The sequence below is a fragment of the Bombus terrestris genome, chromosome 4 (genome assembly GCF_910591885.1).
Source record: "Bombus terrestris chromosome 4, iyBomTerr1.2, whole genome shotgun sequence".
NCBI lineage: Eukaryota > Metazoa > Arthropoda > Insecta > Hymenoptera > Apidae > Bombus > Bombus terrestris.
Window position 1 is genome coordinate 10,204,410 of NC_063272.1, and position 22,154 is coordinate 10,226,563.

Below are 22,154 nucleotides of genomic sequence, written 5' to 3' on the forward strand. Positions count from 1 at the left end.
CGTGCTTTACACGCTTTCTCTTTATTTTATAATTATTTCGAAACGCGTCGTGGAAAATCAACGACTGCCAGGTAAATCGTAACTAACGCGTAAATTGTTAATCATCGACGGGCGCGGAAAGTTTGCCTTGTGTTTTTTTACGTTTTTACATTTTTTCCCCTCTGTCTCTTTTATCTCTTCTATTTTCAAACCACGGTGAAACTAACCGCTAATATTTCTCACTTTTACGGTCGAAGTTTTCTGTAAATTTATTCGCTTTCGAGTAATTTCTGTCTTTTTTCTCTTTTTTTTTTTGTTTTTTCGTGGGGACAATGTTAACCGTTCGGAAGAATTTCACCGTTCCGATTTCCTACTTCCTCTTTCGTTAAAGGTGTTTCATAATGAGTGCACTTTGATATTTATACGCGTGACTACGTAATTCAATTAACAAGTCCCGTGGGCTGTCTGCGACCCACGGTAGCCAGCGGAAGTAAAACTTCCATTAGGCGAGCAAGAATATGACAAAGTGTAGAAATCTTTCGGCAAATGGATTTTTCTCGGCTACCTCTGATGTACTTTTATGGCAAACGGTAAACCTCTGTTATACTCTACAATAATAGGGAAACTTGCTTTAATTCTCGATGTCAAAGGAAAATACAAACCTTTACTGTTCCTTCTTCTCATACACGATGTTTTGTTCTATACGACTCAAAGAAGTTCTTTATCTTTGCTTAACTAAGTACTCCGAATATTCCAAATATTATAAAATAATATCCAATATTCTTGGCATTTCAAGTAGTATTTTAAAGGTATTTTAAAATAACACTCTTTATTCAGAATATCCCAAATATTCTAAAATATTATTCTCATTCGTATCTAGCCTAGAAGCTAAAATTATTATCTCGCGTAAATGTCACATTTGCACAATTATATAAATATTTCAAGTAATTATTTAATTTAAACTTCTAGTAGGACGCGTTCTCCTGTCTTTTCAAGTGGTAGAAGTAACATCTCCAAATCATTTCCATATGTGTCACACTTGGAAGGAAAAAACGAATTCAATGTTCGTATACACGCACGATTTCTAACTTCCTGCAAGCTATCGGGTACCGTTTGTCAAATGTTGACGCGTGCAGCGTTATCGAGCACGAGCCGGTGCATCGTTCGAATCCTAATGAATTTCAATCTGTTCATCGTTTATGTTCGTGCTTCTTCGAGGGTTGGGCATATCTTACTATACGAATATTAAATCGTGAACCGACACACGCAACGAATAATCATCGCAACCTGTTTCTGCCTCTTCTTCTTTCAAATTGTTTCGTTGAATTTATTACGGATTAGCGCCCTTAAAACGTCTCTTGGCAAAGTCTTTCTCTCTCTCTTTTTCTTTCTTTTCTTCTTTTTTTTCATACAGAGAAAAGGATATTTCTTGTCAGAGTTCATTAACTGCGATAAAGTCTCACTTATCAGACGCTTAATTGACTCGGTACTGGTGAGTCATATGGTGTTCAATATTGATACGAGTATCGAGGTATCCAGCTTTAGGTCATTGTACCTTTGAGTCACTATTGTAGATCCAGGCACCACCCTTGTTTGCCTGTCCCTTTTCTCATTTTACATCATCTCGATTATCACTCGTAAACGCATTGATGCGTGATTATTTTATCACCTGCATCGCGTCTCTTGAAAACCTTTTGATTATCGAATCGTATTTCTTGAAAAGTCGTACAATTCAAACGGCGTTAAAAGACGTGGATAAATATATTAATAAGCTTTAAAAAATACCGTGTTCAAATTCCAATTAAATTTGTAAAGTACAGGAGGTTTGAAGAAATTGAATTAGTCTGAGCACCATTGAGAGATCACAAATCATTCGCTTTTCGTGTCAGACGGATTACCGGTAGAATATTCAATACAAATTGAGGTTACAATCTAAGAGGATGACATTAAAATCTCTTTTTAACGCAACGATAATCTCGCAATAAACATAACTGTAAGCTTATCTTTTTATTCGCTGTAATAATCGCGTGAAACATTTCCCATTAATGTCATTGATATTCATGCGCGTGCCGAAATTCTGTTATGTAGCCCCATTCATCGTATTCATGCGAAATGAACACTGTAACGGTTCCAACGATTTCGAGCATCGCCACTTCCGCCACGATCCTCCACTTCCGTCGTGCATCTTGCTCCCTCTCAGTGATTATCAAGGAGATACATGAAGTTTGTGACGCGATGACGCGGCGCTTATATCAAAAGAAATAAACTCGCGTCGATTAACGATCGATCAACTGTGCAATTTTGTATTTACGTTGGATAATTTGACGAAGAAACGCGTGAAATTGATGGAAATATACTTGGAGCTTCGTAAACGCAAAGAACACAGCGATCGTGAGTCGAAGTTATGAATTTGCTGATCGATTTCTTTCATAAACGCAGTACATGGATTTTTTGTCTTCGTTCTTATCGTTACAATGATAAGATACCGCCGCCTCGAACTTGATTCCATTTCCATACAAGTGATCCTTAGCACTTTGTAATTGTCAGAGATCGCATCTCCGATTGTTTTTACGCGTCCCGACCTATGGTGTACCAGGTACGACAATTTTCTCTTCTTCAACAAGATACAAATTTCATATGAGTGTGTTTGAAACTAGGGCTCCGAACATTTGTATTTTTAATCAAATTCGTTCTCAAATATATAACATAAAAGTAATTCTAACCAAAGTGGTATGACAAAGGTCGTTAAATATACGCAATCACGTTTCCATTCCAATAGAAGCGAATATTAATTTTGATGAATAGTAGCCGCGTAATTTTACTTGTCGTAAGAACAAAAAGTCTGAGAACCTTCAATTTTATGAGTTTGTTAGTTCCGGTAGTAAAGAACTCGCCCTATTTTATGAACCGCAAAAGCCTCATCAGAAATGCCGGGATATGATTTACAGGAGTATTTTACTTGACAAAAAATCACTCGAAACCTTCGCATCGTCTTAACTTAACCAACCAATCAAGCAGATAGACGATCATCCGTTTCACGAGAGTCGATCCAATCTGTTTTGCAGACTTGGAGCTAATATCAATCCTTGTCAACTTATTAACAAGGTGTCGCAACCGAGTAGATAACAAAACGATCGTTAACAGGGCATTAAAAGACGGTCGCCGCAGGGTATCTCCGGCATCGAGATCCTCTGGCATCCTCTCCGAGGAACACGCATCGCTCTCGATTACTCGTCGACGCTGCGTCATTATTCTCTAACCGATTCCAAGCTCATCTTTCGCGCTAAACGAAGGTATTGGCACAGAGTAACTTTCCTTCTGAAATTTGATGTAGATTTCTGGAACGACACGATTCTTTTCTTACTTTGGTAATTATCGATATCTCGACCACTTTGTGAATTTCGATGATTTTTTGGATATATCGTGGAAACGACATCAGAATATAACAATTAGGATACCGGCAACCAATACCGACGCATACGGTGTCACGGACGCACAATTATTGGCAAAATTCATTGTAGCGTTAACACGTAGAAGCTTTTTCGAATGCCTCGAAAACTAAGGTCCAACAGTGTTTGATGTGTAGGAAAATGTTATTCAAAGTGTTAATTTCTACAATATATTCAAAAATCGTTTAAATCGGCGAAGTATGTGAAATTATCGATATTTATCGTTACTTCCAAATATAAGTCTTAGATTTAAAGTTGAAACCAGTAAGGGTTGAAACAGATTATGATATCGATTTCGGTTTTTAAAATAATTATGCAGAACATTTATTCTGAGTAAATTTAGAGACGAATATTTCATTACACTTGACAGAAAAGATTGGGATATTCACGTTGGACCCAAAATATGAAACTTCAGTTTTAACGATTCATTCTGATTAGCTACACAGCCAGTTAGAATCGCTGCCAACGACTAGATAAACCTCTTCAAGTATAAATTTATTAAATCCAGGGAAATCTTGGAAACTTCTTTACTTGAAGATTCGTAGAAAATGCTAACAAAATTAATAGAATATTCGAGGTGGATAAAAATGGAAAGGAGATTCCAAACTTTTGTACGATAATGTAGGTATGTGGTTTCTCTGATCTGTGATGGAAGAAAATATCGCGAGCGTGCTAGCGGCGATTTACCGTGGTCGTTCAACGAAATGACGCTCCGCTCCGTCATTTCGTCACGGTGAATCCCGCGAGTAACGTCGTTGCCTCGCGTCCATTAGCCACATTGTAACCGGATTTCCCATGAAACCAACCACCGTTCGCGTCTGGCTTGTCTCTCCTTGCTCTGCCTTACCTTTTCTTGTCTCTGGGAGCATACGTCGGGTATTTAATTTTGCTTGCTGTGTTTGCGAGGTGCACTTGGAAAAATGGTGTGGATTTATGGGCTGGTTTTGTTTGGATTCCTCGCGTCGTTCGTTCTTACGCGGAAGATTGGTGTTTTTACAGTATGCTTCGACTTGCTATGGCGCCCGTGTTCGGACCAGTTCCCGCAAGGGTGCTGCGGTGCCCACTGTTAGGCGACGAGTTCATTCCTCGTCGATGGCTTTGTTAGGGATTATCTTATATTCTACCTGTGGTCTTTGGATTGATACAGTTTCGAATTTTTATTTGTAATTATTACCTTTAATTCTTGGTAGCAAGATCATCGAATGCAAATCAGTGATAGTGATTTGGAGTAACAAGCAGTAAGAAGATATTTCGAAGATATTTTAAAATAGAACGAATCTGTTAACAAAAGAATTTTCATACAGATAGGTTTAGTCAAGTTATGTTCGTTATATAATTAGCCAAAATTCTGGTGAAAACAATTAAATGTTTTGCAAGGTAGAAGATACTTTCTACGTGCAAGTAGTATAAAACGGAAAGAAATTTTTAGCGATTTACAGTTACAAGAATTAATGTAAACAAAGGGTAGATGTTTCCACGTGTTCCAAAGAGAAGTACATTTTTATAAAGAAAACACGTATGAGCTTTTCCCGTATTTTTAAACTTACCTACCACGTCGAACAAAAGCTGCTGCAATATCGAAGAAGAATTCATTATTTCCTCTCGTTGCTACATATTATTTATCCAATTTCGCGTTATTCCACAGAGTCGCTAAAGGAATCTTAGAATCGGTTATTTTAAAGACGATAGCTTAGCGAGTTTCCACTCTCTCGAATGCTCATCTTCAAGTAGCTGCACGATTCGTCAAAAATGGTCAAACGATCGCACGAATCTGAAAGATCTTAGACTTTCACGCGGGACAAACAAGGGTTTCAGGAAAAGTTCGAACGGTTGATAGAAAGTATATAATGCCGGTCGTTCCATGGTTCACTGATGAGCTATGTCGGCTCTGGCCTGGCCACGTCGCTATAAATTTTAATTTACGCCTGGTAACGGCTAATTACACAACAATGACTCTCGGTAGACGGTCCGTAGCCCGTTTGACTCGCGGGAATTTCACTCTTCGAGACAAGTCCGTGTTTTCTTTATTTTATTCGCTCTAGATTAGGACCTCGGATCTAACCGTAAATTTCACCGGGAGTCTACGAACCTTCTGAACCTACTCCAAGAACGATTACAGAGAAACACGCCACCACGGTGAAGAGTACAGTTGTACAGAAGCCGCTAATGGAATCGATGCAGGGACCCCTAGTCATTCGGGTCACCGTTTGCACGAAGAACTTTAGTAACAGGCATAGATGTACCGTGGCGCGGTACAATTTCAATCAATGCGTTGCATTCGCGGTGATTAAAGGATGATTACTTGCCTCCACGTAATCTTGGATAACGTTGCGATCATCGCAGTGCCGTTTTTTCTGCCACTCTACACGGTTCTTCGATGTCCACGTATTTAGAAACGATAAATGTTAGGTGGATTTAGATTGAAGATTTATGGAAATCCATACTTTATAAAGAGCTTATTATATTTAGTGTTGCCTGTTGGCTTCTATGTTGGATTTTATTAATTTAAAATTTTTATAATGACAGCATACCACCGACATACACCGCACTTATGTCTACAATCTACCAACCAATTTAACTTATTTCATCAACCGAGGTTTAACATTTGCAACTATCTCTCCGTCTAACCAAATATCGCAACCTGTACAGTCTCCTAGACATACACCGTTACACACAGCCATACTTTCACCATCGCACAACTCTTCGATCACTTGGCTTACTCGAAACCGCGTTCAACCGATCGTGGCAACGTAACTATGGTTATGGAACTTTTTCGCAAATTTCTTTTTCCTTATGATGGCGCGACGATATTAATCTCTTGAGCGCCGTGGGTGCTCGTAAACGTTCAACAAACACGGCCGCCACGCGCGCCACGGGTATTTTCAGACAATCGACGAATTTATTCGCCTCGACATCGTGGGCGTTCGTAAGTGCTAAGCGAGCACATTCGTCACGTCCCGTGAGGGCCTTTTGTCCGCTCGATAATACCATTGACCCTTGCCCCAACGTGCTTATCCCGCGGAGACGTTCGATAGATCGATGTACACGATGATTTACTCGTTCGGAAAAACGGAAGTGTCAGTGCTGGTAATTCGAGGCTCGCGTTTGCCTCTGTTCAATGTGTAACTTGCAGTACCGCGTACGATATTTACTCAAATGTTTGATTAGTGCGATATACTGGGTGTTTGGAAATGATTTCCATGACATCCACGGGTTTGTTGATGAATTAAGATGGAAGGTGTTTGACAAAAGTAGGATTGATCGTGATGCGAGCTTGGGACAGTTCATGGTATAGGAAGTTCTATTTGGATGAATCTAAATTTTCGCCGCAAGTTTTGAGGAAGATATCATATAAATGTAATAGAAATTTTGTACAAAATATCTAATTGTTGCGGGTAACTTTTCCAAAAATTTTTTGGAATATTTTATATCATCTGTTTTATCATCCTAGTTTCCATGGAATCACCATGTATAAATTATTGTTCGTTTAATATCTCCTACCGATTAATTCTAAAAATTTGCCACTTTCTATCTTCTTCTAGGTATTTCGAGTCAAGCAGACATCAAGGTCTGCTTGGCAATTAAAAAATGCATATTCCCGGTAAAAGAAACAGCGAGTGTAGTAATGAATATCGAAGATGACAAGCCATTAGGGCCACGCTTTCTTTCAATGGGATCGCGAGAAACCACAGCCGGTGAAAATGTCCCGTTTCCGTGGCGACTCGCCACCCATGAAGCCACTCTGCCCCGACTAATATTCGATTCAGGATATTACTCGGCCCCGTATCGAGGTGCAACAGACAGAAGAATCGAATGGTACGTTTCCGGTGGTCGTCGGTCACGTCCAGGCAAGACTAATGTATGATTTATTGTCGATTTGTATCTCGTAACCGATTTCTTTGGTACGGTTTATGCAAATCGCAGTCGGATTTATCGTCGATCCAAAGACGAACAACGAGAAATGCAAACCGAGAGATGCAAGTAGACTCGGAAGCGGCCAATAAACCGCGGATTAATACGTCGTGTGTATACATTAAGTATGAAGCTGTCGGATTTACTTGGTGAATTTCTCTGAAAGTCGAGAAAACGATGTGTTACACCAGTATGGAATGCTTTCAGAAATTTCTAGGGATTTCACCTTTTCGTCACGGAGTGGCTTTAAACGGGAAAACACGTTCGATATGTTTGTTCTTCTTTCTTTATTCTTTCTTTCTTTCTTCGTGTTTGACGTGTCACGCTTCACGAGGACGATGACACAGATTGAATCGACGATAGGCTTATTTGGTCTTGCGTTTTGTTTGCTCTTTCTAGCAGTTTCCGTACTCTCCTCCTTTCGTGATAAGGATATGAATAGAGACACGATTTGTTGTAGGTGTTTCGACGATCTCCAGCGTTTTATCGTTTGTTCATCGGGATAACATTATCGGAGATTTATCGTTTAGAATAACAGTTTCAGAATTCGGTTGGATTTATTACAGCGAAATTTTGGCTGCTGCTCTACTATGTGGCAACGTTATAAACGGGAACATGAAATTTCAAATGTAATAAAAATTTTGGTGGTTCGAAGTGCCCTTCGGAATATCGAAGTTGCATCGAAGTGCACGGAAGCAGAGACATCGACAAAATTCGGTAGAATTCCAAAAAATAAAATTTTAGTTCGTGTCTTGTTACACGAACTTCCATCGATTCGGTTCTTTTGTTTGAACGAGAAATCACAGATACCGGGAAAGATCTGCGAACTCCTATTATACAAATGTATTTTTGTTCTCCAATGACTTCGGATAAATAGACTTCTGCATACGAAATATTTGTACATTGTACATATAACGAATCTTAGTGCATTCAAAGTTTAAACGCGCTTAACAACAAAACATGTGCATGTAATCGGGTCCACGAAGTTTCATGCAGCTGAGCATGGACGATGAAAATTCATGAGAAGTTGTTTCCTTTCTGGCTGAAACCGTGTGCACGTGTTATCGGTGATAAGCAACGGGATCGAAACAGCCGGGAGATTAATGAATCGTTGAAAGCGCCGGGAGAGGTCGGTCACCCTTTTTCCAGGGAAACATCGAAAGTAGCATAAATCATCTAGCAGAGATCGCGAACGGTCGAGACGACGTCGAAACCAAGTAACAGTAAGAAAAAAAGCGTTAAGCATAAATTTATTGCTCTATACATTGTCCCCGCCCCGTCGATTCGTTTCAAACCATTTGAATCTAGCTTAATTATAACTCGTTAATCAGAGGATTCGTTTCAAATGGCAAAGATATAGGTGTGTCGTTATTATTATTTTGGATAAGAATTTTCTCTTTAAAATATCGTTGCGTATTAATTTGAATTAATATTCTTAGGTAAAACTTGCGTTCTGAAAATTTCTTCTCAACATTCTCTAAATTTTATTCCATTTATCGTTCAATCTATCGTTTTGTTTTATCAATCTATTATCTCCCTAAATAAATTAATCTCATTATATTAACCTACGTCAATAACAGATGCGTTTTCTTCTGATTGAAGAAACACTATTTACGCATGTAGTACGCAATCTCGATTGATCGTTGTATCAGAAGCTAATTAAGAAGCAAAACGAGGCTCTCACGACCATATCGTTACAATGTTAGTCTTTATTGCTACGTAGCTACAAGGAATAGATTCGATTTCCCATTTCTTCGCTTCGATGAACCATCACGAAGGCAATCTTTGAACGCTTCTTTCTGGTGGTCTTTGTACCACGCAAAAGACTCACTGTCAAGGTACTAGGCTCTCGTTTCTTTTTCATGTCTTAAAGACACTCTCTGTGAGACACACCGTCTAGAATTCCATCGAAATATCCGCGCCAAACATCCCGCTAAATTCTAGACTATCTTGCAAGGAATTACTCGCCCCCTCGTCACTCCAACTTAAGACTTATCTTTTCATCTTTTTAACCGCCTCATTGATAGCTTCGCAGACCTACACCCACTGTGTCTATCCCTCCAACCACTCTGTTGTCCTACATGCAGCTCGGTGACGTAAGTCTGGATTACTCAGACATGAGAATTGATCGCGAAATATCCCTAGCCTTTGCTCAAAATGGACGAAGGAACTTCTCCAAAGTGTCTAAGACAGAACTTAGAAGTTTTAGGATTTGAAATTTCTCAAAATCTGGAATTTCAAGGCCTAGAATTTCTAGGGTTTACAATTTTTGAGGGTTTGGAATTTTAGGACCTGGAATTTCTAGGGTTTTAATGTTTTAGAATTTGGAATTTTAGGACTTGCAATCTCTAGGGGTTTAAATTTGTAGGAGTTTGAATTTTAAGACTTGGAAATCCCAGGGATTTAAATTTGTAGGAGTTGGAATTTTAGGACCTGGAATTTCTAGGGTTTTCAAGTTTTAGAATTTGGAATTTAAGGACCTAGAATTTGTATGGGTTTAAATTTGTAGGAGTTGGAATTTCAGGATCTGGGATTTCTAAGATTTGCAATCTGTAGGGTTAAAAATTTAGGGATTTGCAATTTTTAGAACCTGGAATTTCAAGGTTTGAAGTTTTTAGTATTTTGGAATTTTAAGATTTGTGATTTTTAGGGTTTAAAATTATAAAATTTGGAATGTTCAGTATACTGAACGTAAATTTAAACTAGTAAAACACAGTAGCCTACTTATTCCCTATTTATTACCTTAATTATTTCCTATACTCAACTACACCAAATTCGCCACATGGTCTCCAGTACTTTATCCAACGATAACAAAATGATTCCTCGAGCTGATTTACCACACGAACTCAATTACCTCACACTGCTAGCATTACGTGTTCTCGAAGCGGGTTGCATTCGGCAGGCACGACGTAGAGGTATAATCGTAAAAATAAAATATCGCGGATGCCTCGCGATGGTCTAATGTTAGCCCAGCGTATTTTAGCACCGGTGGGCTCTTTCTATTCATTTTGTAGGTTATGTTGTTCACCTCGTGTATACAATGTACAGCAGCTTAGGCTCCCGTCTGTTGGAAAACGGAAGCCGTTTGTGTAACCGCGTTTCGGTACCGTTTCACTAAGAACACGCTCCGCCCATTCGGAGCACCCATTAAACGAACACTGTGGGTTGTGGCATCGAGAATGTACTCACAGTAGCATACACATTGTAGCAAAGTTTTAAACTAAAGTATTAAGTCGCGGCACCGATTGATGCACTAAGGTTATGTGCTGTAACGTTATTTCGCTTTTCCTGCATCGAGATTGTGGCTAGGGTGAAGGGGGTATTTCTTGTTTTCCTAGGATAAGATATATAATGGGATATATACGGGAATACATATAGGATATATTTTACATTGAGAATATTTATTTAATTGTCAAAGCATACTTTTCTTAAAAGAACTGAAGTTAATCTGTGATATATGAAATATTCCTTAGCCCCTTGATATGGGATATACTCGAAATTCGCTGCTTCAGATACATGGATAATATATTGCAGACACGATATACCGGGTGTTCATACATTTAAAAACTTCACGTCCGATTATCTCGAGAGCTACTCATTTTAGGAAGAAACGTTTGAAACAAAAGTTTCACGATTTCGAAAGGGGAATTCAATTGTGGTACTGTTTTTTTTTTAATTTTTTAGCTGCTTTCAAGATCGATTGAAGATCAACTTGATCTTTCTTTAAATGAAAACCATACTTTTTTTATATTGATGCTTATTCTATAAAGAAGAAGGAAATTTTATCGGAAAGATTTTTTTTAAGGACTTTATCTTAAAAAGATATTTACTCGTGTAAAAATGTATTTTAATTTCTCCTTCATCTTTTCAACTTCGTTGAGATCGTGAAACTTTTTGTTTCAAACATTTTTCTCTAAAAGGCGTAGTCTTCGAGATAATTGGTCGTTTTCAAATAAACACTCTATATATTCTTTTCACGGTCTATATTTATTAAATTAACAGTCATCCCTGGATCGCAACGTCTGCAATAATTTATAGATATATGCACCGCAATGATTAACAGATATACGCTATTAATCATAATATGCATTCTTATGAATAAGGAGTAGAATGCAAGTAGAAAATTTTAACGATGAAAAAAAGAATATTTCGAAGATTCTAATAGGGAATAAGAAAGATGAGGGATAAAAAGAATCATCATAATAAAGACATAAAAAGAGGAAAGACCACCTAAAAAGAAAAAACGAAGGAACGCTGTAAAGACAGGCAATATGCGTACTATCTCACGATATATAATGCGTGCTCTAATATAACTAATAACCTCGGAAGAAGAGTACGCGAACAGGTACGTTGAAAAAAAGAAAATATTCCTGTATTTACCATGGTAAAATGTAGGCGAACACGATATAACGCGATTCCCACTATAAAACTCGCAAGAAACTACACAAAGAATGAGACCGTATGGTGTGTTTCACGATGAGATTCAACAAATGCTCGTTGGATTCAATGAAAGAGTTAGCCTTGGTAGTCTTTATCGTACAGCGGAAATAAGGTTGGCCACGCAAACGATCGGAGAACCGACCAGTTAAATGCACGCATATTCGTTGCTCCTTAACGAAACATCGTGTAGTGCCGCATAATCGTCTATGGATGATGTTCCTACAATCTGTCTAAACGTTTGTCCGTAAATCAACGTGCAATTAACGTCTAGCGTATTTTCTCGACCCGTTGACTTAACCACCGAATCTTTATGTCGATCTCTAGGCGTGAGATTACCGCGGAAATAATTGACAGAATTTATTCGCGACCGGTTTCGATTAAGCTATTCAACTTGTTTGCGAACAAATTTCATTTCAGTGATAATCGCGCTACCGGCGAACGTTTACACATAGTTTTTGAAAATATTGTTTATCGGAGAATAAAATTGCTAGATTTAAAGATATTACGTGAAATTTCCTGTAAATGCAGTTTTGACGTTTGAAGCAATCTTCAATTGGAATTTTAGTCAGTGATTGGTTAAATGAAATATCCTGCAAGTTAAATTTTTATTTATTGGACACGTACTTTGAAGAATAATTAAATTCAATGTTGTATTTGCGGCAGAATTATATTTATTGGAAATTGTAGTTGATAATAAATTAATTAAGTATCCGCCGGTTGAATCTGTTTATTTGTATAAGCATATAATCTGTACATATTTGGATAAGAAGTTATTGATAATATATCGGAATATTATTCAGAATAAAATAATGGTATCTTCAACCGTGTTATTCTATGAATGTAGTAAAAACTTCTATCGACGACTTTTATCACATCTTAATTCGAACAAGATGACTGAGCAGTCTCGTAAAACTGAATACGTTAAGCAGAACATTTCAGAATAAATGTTCCGAGGAAGACTTCAAGGTATACATACATGTATGTAAATGCCTTTCTCACCCTCCGAGTAGTCGTCCTAGATACGAGAACAAAGGGAGCTGACTCAGACGTTGCTTCCCCTTGTTGCCCATCCAGCGTAAATATCTTGCAGATTTTCCGACGAGAATCGTGTTTATAATCGCGGAAATCAAATATTTACAACCTGTTTCAATTGTTGAACACCGGTTGAGAGTATTAAAATGTGTTCAACAATTACTGAACATTTAATTAAAGCAGAATCCTCATAACAGAGAAGAGTTAAATTAAAAAGATTAGATAATTTAAAATATGTATTAGAATATCACGTTTAGAATTCTGAGTTTATGGAACTCATCGTTAGTTAGGATTATTGTTAGTCTATGGAATCTTAAAATTGTAGTTTATTAACAACGATATCTAGTAAGAGTAATGATAATAATAAATGTAGCGTAACATTCTAAATTGGCCTGAAATTCCGAGTCACCATATTTTATAAATCTAACACTAAGTTAGAAGGATTTATTTTACAAGCCTAACTATACTGACGAATTACGGTTTATCGGTATCTACCCATGAAAACTTCACGACACAAACGTGATAAAAAGCGGCGTAAAACGATTTGCAAAACCAAAGGAAAAGCCTTCGAGCTTTAATTCTTGTTACTTTTAGATTAAATCCCTGTTTATGGAAAGGAATAATAAATAGCGTTTTGCTACCCTAATGTCAAAACACGTCCACAAAACGATTTCGGTATTCCCAGATGATTAGTCATCGAATAAACATCGATCCATCTGCACTTCACAGGCGTCGACAAAATTACCAACTCGGCGGCTCATCCCTTAAGCTCGGTTTCCAGTAACGCGATGCCTCTGGCGATGTGCTGGAAGTCAGTAGGGGAAAGGGCGGGCAATTTAATCAGTCGATTACTCGAGCCGCGCCACGAGGACGGTCGAAAAAGATCCCCAATCGGTCTTCCCGGTGGATATAACCCTCTCCCGTGTCCCTTCGGAAACGAGCCGTGGAAACCCTTAAAATTTCTTATCGATCGCGAGATCCTTTATATGCGCATCCTTGTCCAATTCGCTGGAGGCGAATAAAAAAGAGAATGATTCTTTAGAAATGTCAACGTTTCACGTTATTTTCTTTTCTTAATTTTTAAATTTTCATACCTTAGATCAAAAACACTGATTTACCTTTTCATCGTATGAAGATACGATGAAAAATTCAGGACGATAGGATGAAAAAATAATTATTTCTTTATGCTCACAAGATTTTATATATCTTTTAGATACGACACTGGCTGCAACATGTCGCTCTACGATTCTACTAATTTTCTACACCTCTCTGTTTTCCTATTTCTTCAAATTTTAACGCAGAATAAGTACCATTTTTTGTACTAAAACTCCATATAGCCCTTTCAACCACTTTTCGTACAAATTCTATGAAATATCATACAATTATTAATGTTTTATCCAACTTTCTGTAATAAAAAGATTAAAGGAGTTGGTTTGATTCATGCGCGTTATTAATCACAAGCGAATCGGTACAGAGCATTAAACGAGATTCGGACCGCGAAAGGGTTAAACCATCCGTCACGCGAACCGGCTGCGCGAGCTAACGTTATTTTTCTCATTTAATCATAGCGCACGCACCGTGAACGTTTTTCACGATGTATACGGTACATTGTAGCACAGTTCTCGCGGATGACAGTATTTTCTCCAGTATGCTCGCGTGTCACGTCGAATAACACGCGCGACAAACCGACCGTGCGTCTCTCCGCTGTGTAATCGCGATTGAGACACGGTGAACGTTGCTTTTTGAGCTTCGTTGCTCGTTAATGGCGGTGCGTGACGCGGTGGAATCGCGAATCGATGGAAGAATAGCAAAAGAATTTTTGAAAGCGGGATACCAGTTCTCTCTTCACTTTCTTGTCGTGTGTTGTTAGTGTCCTGACGTCCAGCGACAACCTTTGTGCGCCATTTTATTCTCTACATGGACGATTAATGTGATATTGTACGCATGAGGATGTCGGTGATTTCGATGATTATTATGCACGGTTTACTTACGGTTTATGGTCGATGGGAAACGCTTGGAGAGCGTAGAATTTGGGTTTAAAAATGTTTTCAGAGATTGACGTGACTGTTACGGAATTAGTAATGGCTGAGCATGGTGGATACCATAGGTGGTATTGATATAATATGGGTAAACATTTCTTAAGCTTTCTAGGCTATTGATTTTATACAGGACTCGGTGAATGCGCCTGTAGAGGCTCTGTGTCGATAGAAGGCATCGTAAATACTTTTAAAAGGGATTTTTTCTTCTCTCGAGCTTATTTATAAAATCATAGAGGTACTAGCTTTTGAAAGAAGTAAGTTACATATATATCGTAATTTTTTCTTTTTATGTCAGCTCTTTCATCCTTAGAAATTGAATAATCATTTAGTGGAAACGTATGATACATTCTCTGATAGTATCTATACACATATTATGTTTAATTATGCAAGATATCTTAATGTTTTCATACAAACGCATCTTCATACACAGAGTCATATCTATCATCTGCCAAAGACATTCTAATATCTCGAAACCTCATCTTCCACTCTGTGTACAATATTTATCAGCGTTCACCCCATTTCAGAGAGTCGGCAGTGCTCAACTGTTTAACCGGTTCAATGTCAACGAATCACAAACTAATTAAGAACCATATGCCAAAAGCGTTCCACCAGCGTTTTCTGTCTTATTACTCTAACAATGGGTTAAGTCGTTAAGGTTATCCCTTTATTCGGGAACTAAGCGAGAATGTCTTCTCACGTCTTCTTGCGTCTAATTGTGTCTGTTCGCGTCTGATCGCGTTTGTCTGCATCTACTTGCACTTCTCCTCACGTTTATTCGTGTCTAGTTAACCGCCCTACGTTTATTTCTACGTCTTACTTTTGTCGAATTTACAGTTTAGTTGCATTTCTTGATATTTAATTGCGTCTAGTTATCTCTGTGCACGTGTATTTGTGTCTAGTTACTTCTCTTCATATTTATTCTTACGTCTAATTGCCCCTGTTTGCGCCATACTCATTAGCATATAGTTTCTTCTTTTTGCGTCTACTTTGCGTCAAGCTATATTTTTTTCGCATAATCTCGTTTCTAGTTGGTGATTTTCGCGTTCACTCGTATCTGTGTAACCCTGTTCGTATCTACTCACGTCTAGTCACGTCCCTCCACGTTTATTCTTACATCCACTTGCTCTTCTTTGCATTCACTCGTATCTACTCGTATCTAGTCGCCCCTTCTAGCATTTGTTTGCATCTAATTACCTCTATTCGAATTTACTCGTATCTACTCATGTCTTTTTACATTTATGCATATTTAATCGGCCCTCTTTGCATTTTATTCGCATCTACTCGCTTCTCTTCGAATTTTGTCGCTTCCGCCACCGTCTACCCTCCTCTGGCGGCGTCGAAAGGCATCCCTAACGATCGGCGCAACCCTTGACGCCGGCCACCTCCCCGCTTCTCTCTGTCCCTTTTCACCCTTCCCTCCACTTTCTCTTCTCTCCTCTTCTCTCTTCTAGGGCGCTCATTATCTCCGGTGTACGTTCCGTTGTTAGCGCACGTGCATCGGCGTGCACATGCAGCGAGAACGCGACGACGCGATGCCTACGCGGACGATGTCGACGCGACGTCCCTCCCGCGCGTGTCCTGCTGCCGCTGTTTCCACCAGCCCACCTCCTCTCCGAACCGTGTATTGATTGAGGTGAATGCACGACGTCGACGTCGGCGTCGGCGTCGTCGGCCTTCCACCGCTTGTCGGGGGTGGAAATGCATACAAACCCGGTCTGCCGGGGTTATCCCTTGATTTTGCTGCTGCTGCTGCTGCTGCTGCTGTTAGAGGTGGTGGCGCACCCATAGAACAGGATGGTGGTGTATAGCTTCTGCTGGACTGGCTTCGAATCAAACAGAGACAACGATAGGGACATAGGAGAAACAAAGACAGGCATAGGGAGAACACGATCGAACAGTAACTGACAAAGACACAAATACGTGTATGTACAGAGCGAGAAAGAGGGAAGTACAGACGAAACCAGGCTGAAAGAGCTTGCACAGGGTGAAGCAAGAAGGAGGGAAGAAGGTGGGAGAGAGAGACCTGGGATCGGTGCTAGAAGAGCGGCCACGAGAGCGCCAGAGAGAGAACGGACAACTAAGAGAAAGAGAGAGAGGAGGGAAGCACCGGTGGAGGAGGCATTATATACTGGCTGGATCCTCATTCGGCTGCCAGTTTCTCGGCTGTACGCGGCTACGAGTGTACCTCTACTCGACCAACGATATATTCGTGACCTTATCCAAGCCGGGGAGGAATTGACAATCTCTTTGGGACCGGGAAGAAACAGCCTGCTGTTCCTTCTTCTTTAAATCAAGGACGCTCGAGTCCAAGGACAACTACTGCTTGTTGGAAATCTCGTCGTCTGGTTCCATCTTCTTTCTTTTTTTTTTCCTCCTGTTGGATCTTCCAACGTCGTTTTACTTTATACATCGGAGACTTTTCGAGACATTGACATCTTTCAAGATATTCGGAGCTGTTCCTCGGCTGTTTCTCTCTGTGTACAAGCATCAAGGGGTGACACATCTTGAGAAGAGGATCCTGAAGACGCTGCGGAGGGTGTACGCGTGAGGAGATACCTCGGTGAAGATCATAAGAAAAGAACGATGGCCACTTACGCGACCTACAGACACGTCGAGCTCGACAATGTTGGATACGGAAAGAAAAGGTAATCCCGGAACCGATTCGCTTGTCCGCCTCTTTACCGCACTGCGGCTCCTCCAGCCCTCTTGCTGGATATCCGGTTTGCTCCTTCCGAGACGGCAACAGACGCCTTTTCCTTTTTTCTAGAAACACGTTTTATTGATTTTTCCCTTTCCAATGAATCTCGTTAGTTTGGTCAGGATAAATGTGTTGATGTTTGGTTAGTACAGAACTGTCAACTTGACAGCTGTAACTTGCGAAGGTTGTCCGAGTATCTCTTTCGGATGCTGTGAAAATTAGAAAGAATATTAATTTAGTGGAGTTTTTTATGAGATACGTTTGAATATGTGACAGACTAATAGCTTTATTTTTATTAATCATGACACGAGATGATAGTATACGTTTGATGTGATACCTATATATATATATAAATGAAGTTTTCCAAAATGGGAGTATCGTGTGTGAGTTTTGAAAGGCTGTTAAATACATTCGACAAAATATTCTGGGTTTTTGATAGAATTTTAGTGTAAAATACATTTGACGATATATATATGATAGGTGGATCTTTTATTTCTATCAATTATGACAGGAAATATTATATCTTTGATGTGATATTTACACTTACGAAGTTGTTAAAAACCATAGTCTCGTATGTGATATTTAGGAGGTTATTAGCTAGTTCAAGAGGAATATTCTAAAATTTTAGCGAACAAGTTCTTTTTGTAACAGATCGATATCTTTATTTTTATCGATTAACGCGACAAATATAAAAATATCACGTTTAAGATTTTATTCACGCTTTGAAGATTCTTGAAGATGAAGGGTGGTTGGTTTCGAAAATGACAGGATGCGGTAGACGCCGTATACAACCGTGACTGGTTCGATCGATCTGCATCGCGAAGCGAGGCAGTCCTTGAATCTGGTCGCCGCTTCGAAAACCGTGCTGTAGCGCTCTCGTCGCCATCGCCCAAAGAATCCTGAATATTCCAAGTTCAATGTCGAGAATTAATCCTTCCCCTCCAATTAAATCAAAACTTTCTTTTTTCGCGATCATCTTGAAACTGTTTAAGACTCGTCTTTCCACAAGAATGTTTTCATTGAAACGATTTTCCCGTGTACGTGGCATCGTTTCCTGTTGTCCACATTAGAAACGTACTTAAAAGAGCATGGAAATACGCCGTTTCGATACAAAGAGGATAAACAACTGTTACACACCGGTACTCGTGGGCAAAGTGTTTTATCTGTGGCATTACTTAAGTGGTTTCCACTGTGATAAAAATTGTCGGCAGCTCTTCCCAGGAAGTCGCACATCCTTTCGGAGGAATTTTCTAATTGCACGCGGTGAGCCTGGCAAACCAGCGAACTCGTCTCTAAACGATCCTTCAAGAACGTTCAATATTTACCACCGGATAATTATTATAGTTATTTCTTGCGAGTTTACTGCTCCGGTAGGCCTAACCGGTAGGTTTACCCTATCATTTTAGGTCTTCGTCTTCGTAATATTTGATATTTCATTCCTGGTAGTGTATTTGAGATGGTTGTGCTTTGAAAGTTCTGAGTATTAATATGCAGCATCGATTTTGGCTTATGTGTTCTTGGTTACAGGTAAACCGGTAATTATTAATCAATTAATTATCGTGACCGCTTGTCGCGTTTTATTTCTTGAAAGTACGCTTAATGCGCACCTTACTATTTCACATCGCGTCTTGGTAATAATTAATATTTCTTTCGTGGTAATATTTTATAAAGAGAAATCTTCAGGTGGTTTGTTTTTTAAAACTCTTGATATTTATTGCTATGATTGATTTGGCTACGTGGCGCTCTTGGTTACACACAATGGTTCTTAATCAATTATAGTTATTTCGTGTGATTTATTGCTTAAAGCTACGGCTAATTTATATCGTGCTATTTTACACCGAGTCCTGGCAGTAATTAATATTTCATTTCTCTGTTATTAATTTTCACGATTGATCTCGCCCCGTAACATTCTTGAGTACAGATGATAATTATCAATCACTTGATTATTATTATGTCTGTTCTTTACGATTTATTGGTTAAAGGTACGCGTAATACATGTCCTATCGTTTTACATCATGTCTTCGTAATAATTGATATTTCATTCCCGCGTTTCATAGCAAAAAGTTCAAAATAATTCATTAAAGCTCTCGTTACAATTAATTTCGTCTTGTCGCGCTGTAAAATGTATCAAGAAATATCTTTGCGCAAGTCTTCCAAGAAATACCCATTCACCGGCGATTGATAAAACGAGCAGACTCTCGGAGTACTTCTAGAATGTTCTTCGTCGATCCTTCACTCTGTTTCTTCCCGGAACTGAAGCTTTTTCATCTTTCGGCCGTAGGAAGCGCATCTTTACGTGTCAAAAGTCGAGGCTGCACCGAAATAGAGGAAAAGAGCGGAACACAGTCGGATTTAGAAAGCGTGACTGTTATTCCACGCTATATACGTGTCTCTGTTTAACATCTTAAACGTCGTAGAAACATTAGCCGGCTGATTACACGATAATTTTTGCCTGTTTAATAGCTTTTTACCAGTTTCAAGATAAACGTTTCTTTATCTTAATATTAACTCTACAAACATTAATGGAATAATTCTCGCTTAATAACTAATTGGCATAAATTATTGTTTTCACCAATTATTATAATCATTTGCTATGAGTAACTTTTTATCAAAAGAGCTTAGAAAGATAAACGGAACAGGAAGCAACGAAGTTAGGACAAACATTATTAATTTAATGAAAGATATATCTAATAAAAAATGACAAGTGTTTAATTTCCGGGGGAAAAACGGCCGTATTTTAATAGCAGCAAATATGTTAACACAATCGTTTGTTCCGTTTCCTGTTTCAATGTCGTAAGGAAGCTTGGTGACGAATGGAAATCGACGACGTGTGTGGACAAGAGATTTCTGCAATTGAACTTCGTTTAATATGTGGTCAACGCCCTCGGGTAATTGATGTGTACGTGGCTCTTGAACGACTGTAATTACACGGATGTCACCTCCAGCCTGTTCGCGCTTAATTGCCACCATGATTTTTCTTTGTACCTACTATATACGCTTCATAACACACCCACGCGATCTTTTATCTAAGCGCAGTCCTCTTGAGGAGGTGTTAATCGTTTAGTCAAAAATCTCAGATAAATCTCCTCGCTTCTTCTGGTGGGATCCATAGGAAGATCTGATCGTTGATGATTTTTGTGGTTATTGTTCCTCCATCAAGTTCATTTACTGGAACAATGGGAATCGCATTGAACGATAGCTTTTGGATAATTAGGAAGTGAAACTCTTTCGAGGACGTGTAAATTGGAATCTTTGTGCTTATTGTTCTTCCACGAAGTTCATTGACTTCACGAGTGGAATAGTAATAAGTTGGCGGATTCTAAATAACGAGGAATCTTTTCCTTTGAATTCTCTGGCTGCTTCTTTATATCCTTCCGATCTAATTGGAAATAGGTTGTTGGAGGAAATATTGGAAAGTTAATTAGGATATTAATGTCACGACTTGCGAAATCTTTTTTCGTCGTGTTTGGACAGATACTTTCCAAGCGATGCAGCTTCTGAACCTCGAAGGGTGTTATTAGCTACCTTTGAAATTGGACGGCTTGGTCATTGGATATTCAGATTACGTTGACCTCGCTTAGGGAGAATTCTGTATAAGAGAAGAAAGTTCTTGGTAGTCTATCAGCTGGATCCTGTTATTCGTATTCACTCGGATTCCTCGTCTATCGACAGCACTTTAGGATGAGGATGTAGGATAATGGATGTGCTCCAAAATGGTCGATTAAAATCGAGTATGGATTTAAAACTCTCTTGGAACCATTATCAATCTTGATTTTTATTGTTTCACTCGGTGCTATGCCGCAAGTTAGATATTGAAGAGAAAGTTCTCGAATTATTCTGTGAACAGTAAATCATCTTTGATCTTTAACCTTCTATATCTGATATAACCTGAATCAAGATAACAATCGAACAATCGTTATATCGTATGTGTCGTATATTTTGCTAGCAATTAAACTAATAAAAGTTTCCAAGGAATAGACAAACTGTTGACTCATTTCTCAACGTAATTAACAAGTTGAACATTGGTTTAACAATGGAAGTGCGATCAGCATTTGATAAATTCAATAAGTAAATATAAATTCGACACATTCATGCTCGATGAATGCAGTGAATTTTCAATAAATTTAATCAACTTCCTATATATTTAATCAAGCCAACTGAAGGTCCTTTAATACTTCCAGAAGCGCTCGTAACGAGAACCCTCGAACTGTCCAATCACTTCCAGGTTGACACCGAATAAATAGACCAACCACTTGAGGCCTTAACACTTCTTCGTACATTTAATAAGCGAAAGTGCCATCAACTTTTTAATAAACCTAAATAATTTTATACGTCGAATCAGGCCAGTAAAACTTCTCTGATACTATCGGATAGAGAAATTCCAAAGATCCAAACGAAAATCAACGTGCTTCCTCTTCTAGGACTGTTAGCACCTGTAGATGGAAACAATAGAGTGCAGAGTCACGACGCGGGGTCTCGAGGCACGCGGTTATCTTTCTGATCGGATTCGTGGCATCGAGATTGATGCTTATCCGTCCTGGCCCCGAGGACGAGCGTTCGTGCTTTCCCATCGATGCCCCCGTTATAATGCTTGCTCTATGCAAG

At 38.9% G+C, this 22,154-nt stretch overlaps 1 protein-coding gene and 1 long non-coding RNA gene across 7 annotated transcripts in view; one reads left to right on the plus strand and one right to left on the minus strand.

The window, feature by feature from the left end:
- Window positions 1–22,154, plus strand: part of LOC100648857 (microtubule-associated protein Jupiter) — an 86,433-nt gene that overhangs the window by 38,328 nt on the left and 25,951 nt on the right. Inside the window, exon 1 of one of the 6 annotated variants that reach the window (XM_003395011.4) lies at window positions 16,286–17,496. The exons of 3 other annotated variants lie outside the window; for them this stretch is intronic. In XM_003395011.4, the coding sequence (XP_003395059.1) occupies window positions 17,435–17,496 (62 nt within the window). In that variant the 5' untranslated portion in view covers window positions 16,286–17,434. Of the gene's footprint in view, window positions 1–16,285; window positions 17,497–22,154 lie in introns of those variants that run through there. 2 more of the 6 variants (XM_012308097.3, XM_012308098.3) reach the window with 2 other exon arrangements.
- LOC125384958 lies at window positions 17,650–19,620 on the minus strand. Its single transcript, XR_007223829.1, has 2 exons — window positions 18,097–19,620; window positions 17,650–17,758 (listed from the first exon to the last, which is right to left on the minus strand). It is a non-coding gene; the product is annotated as an uncharacterized LOC125384958 (long non-coding RNA).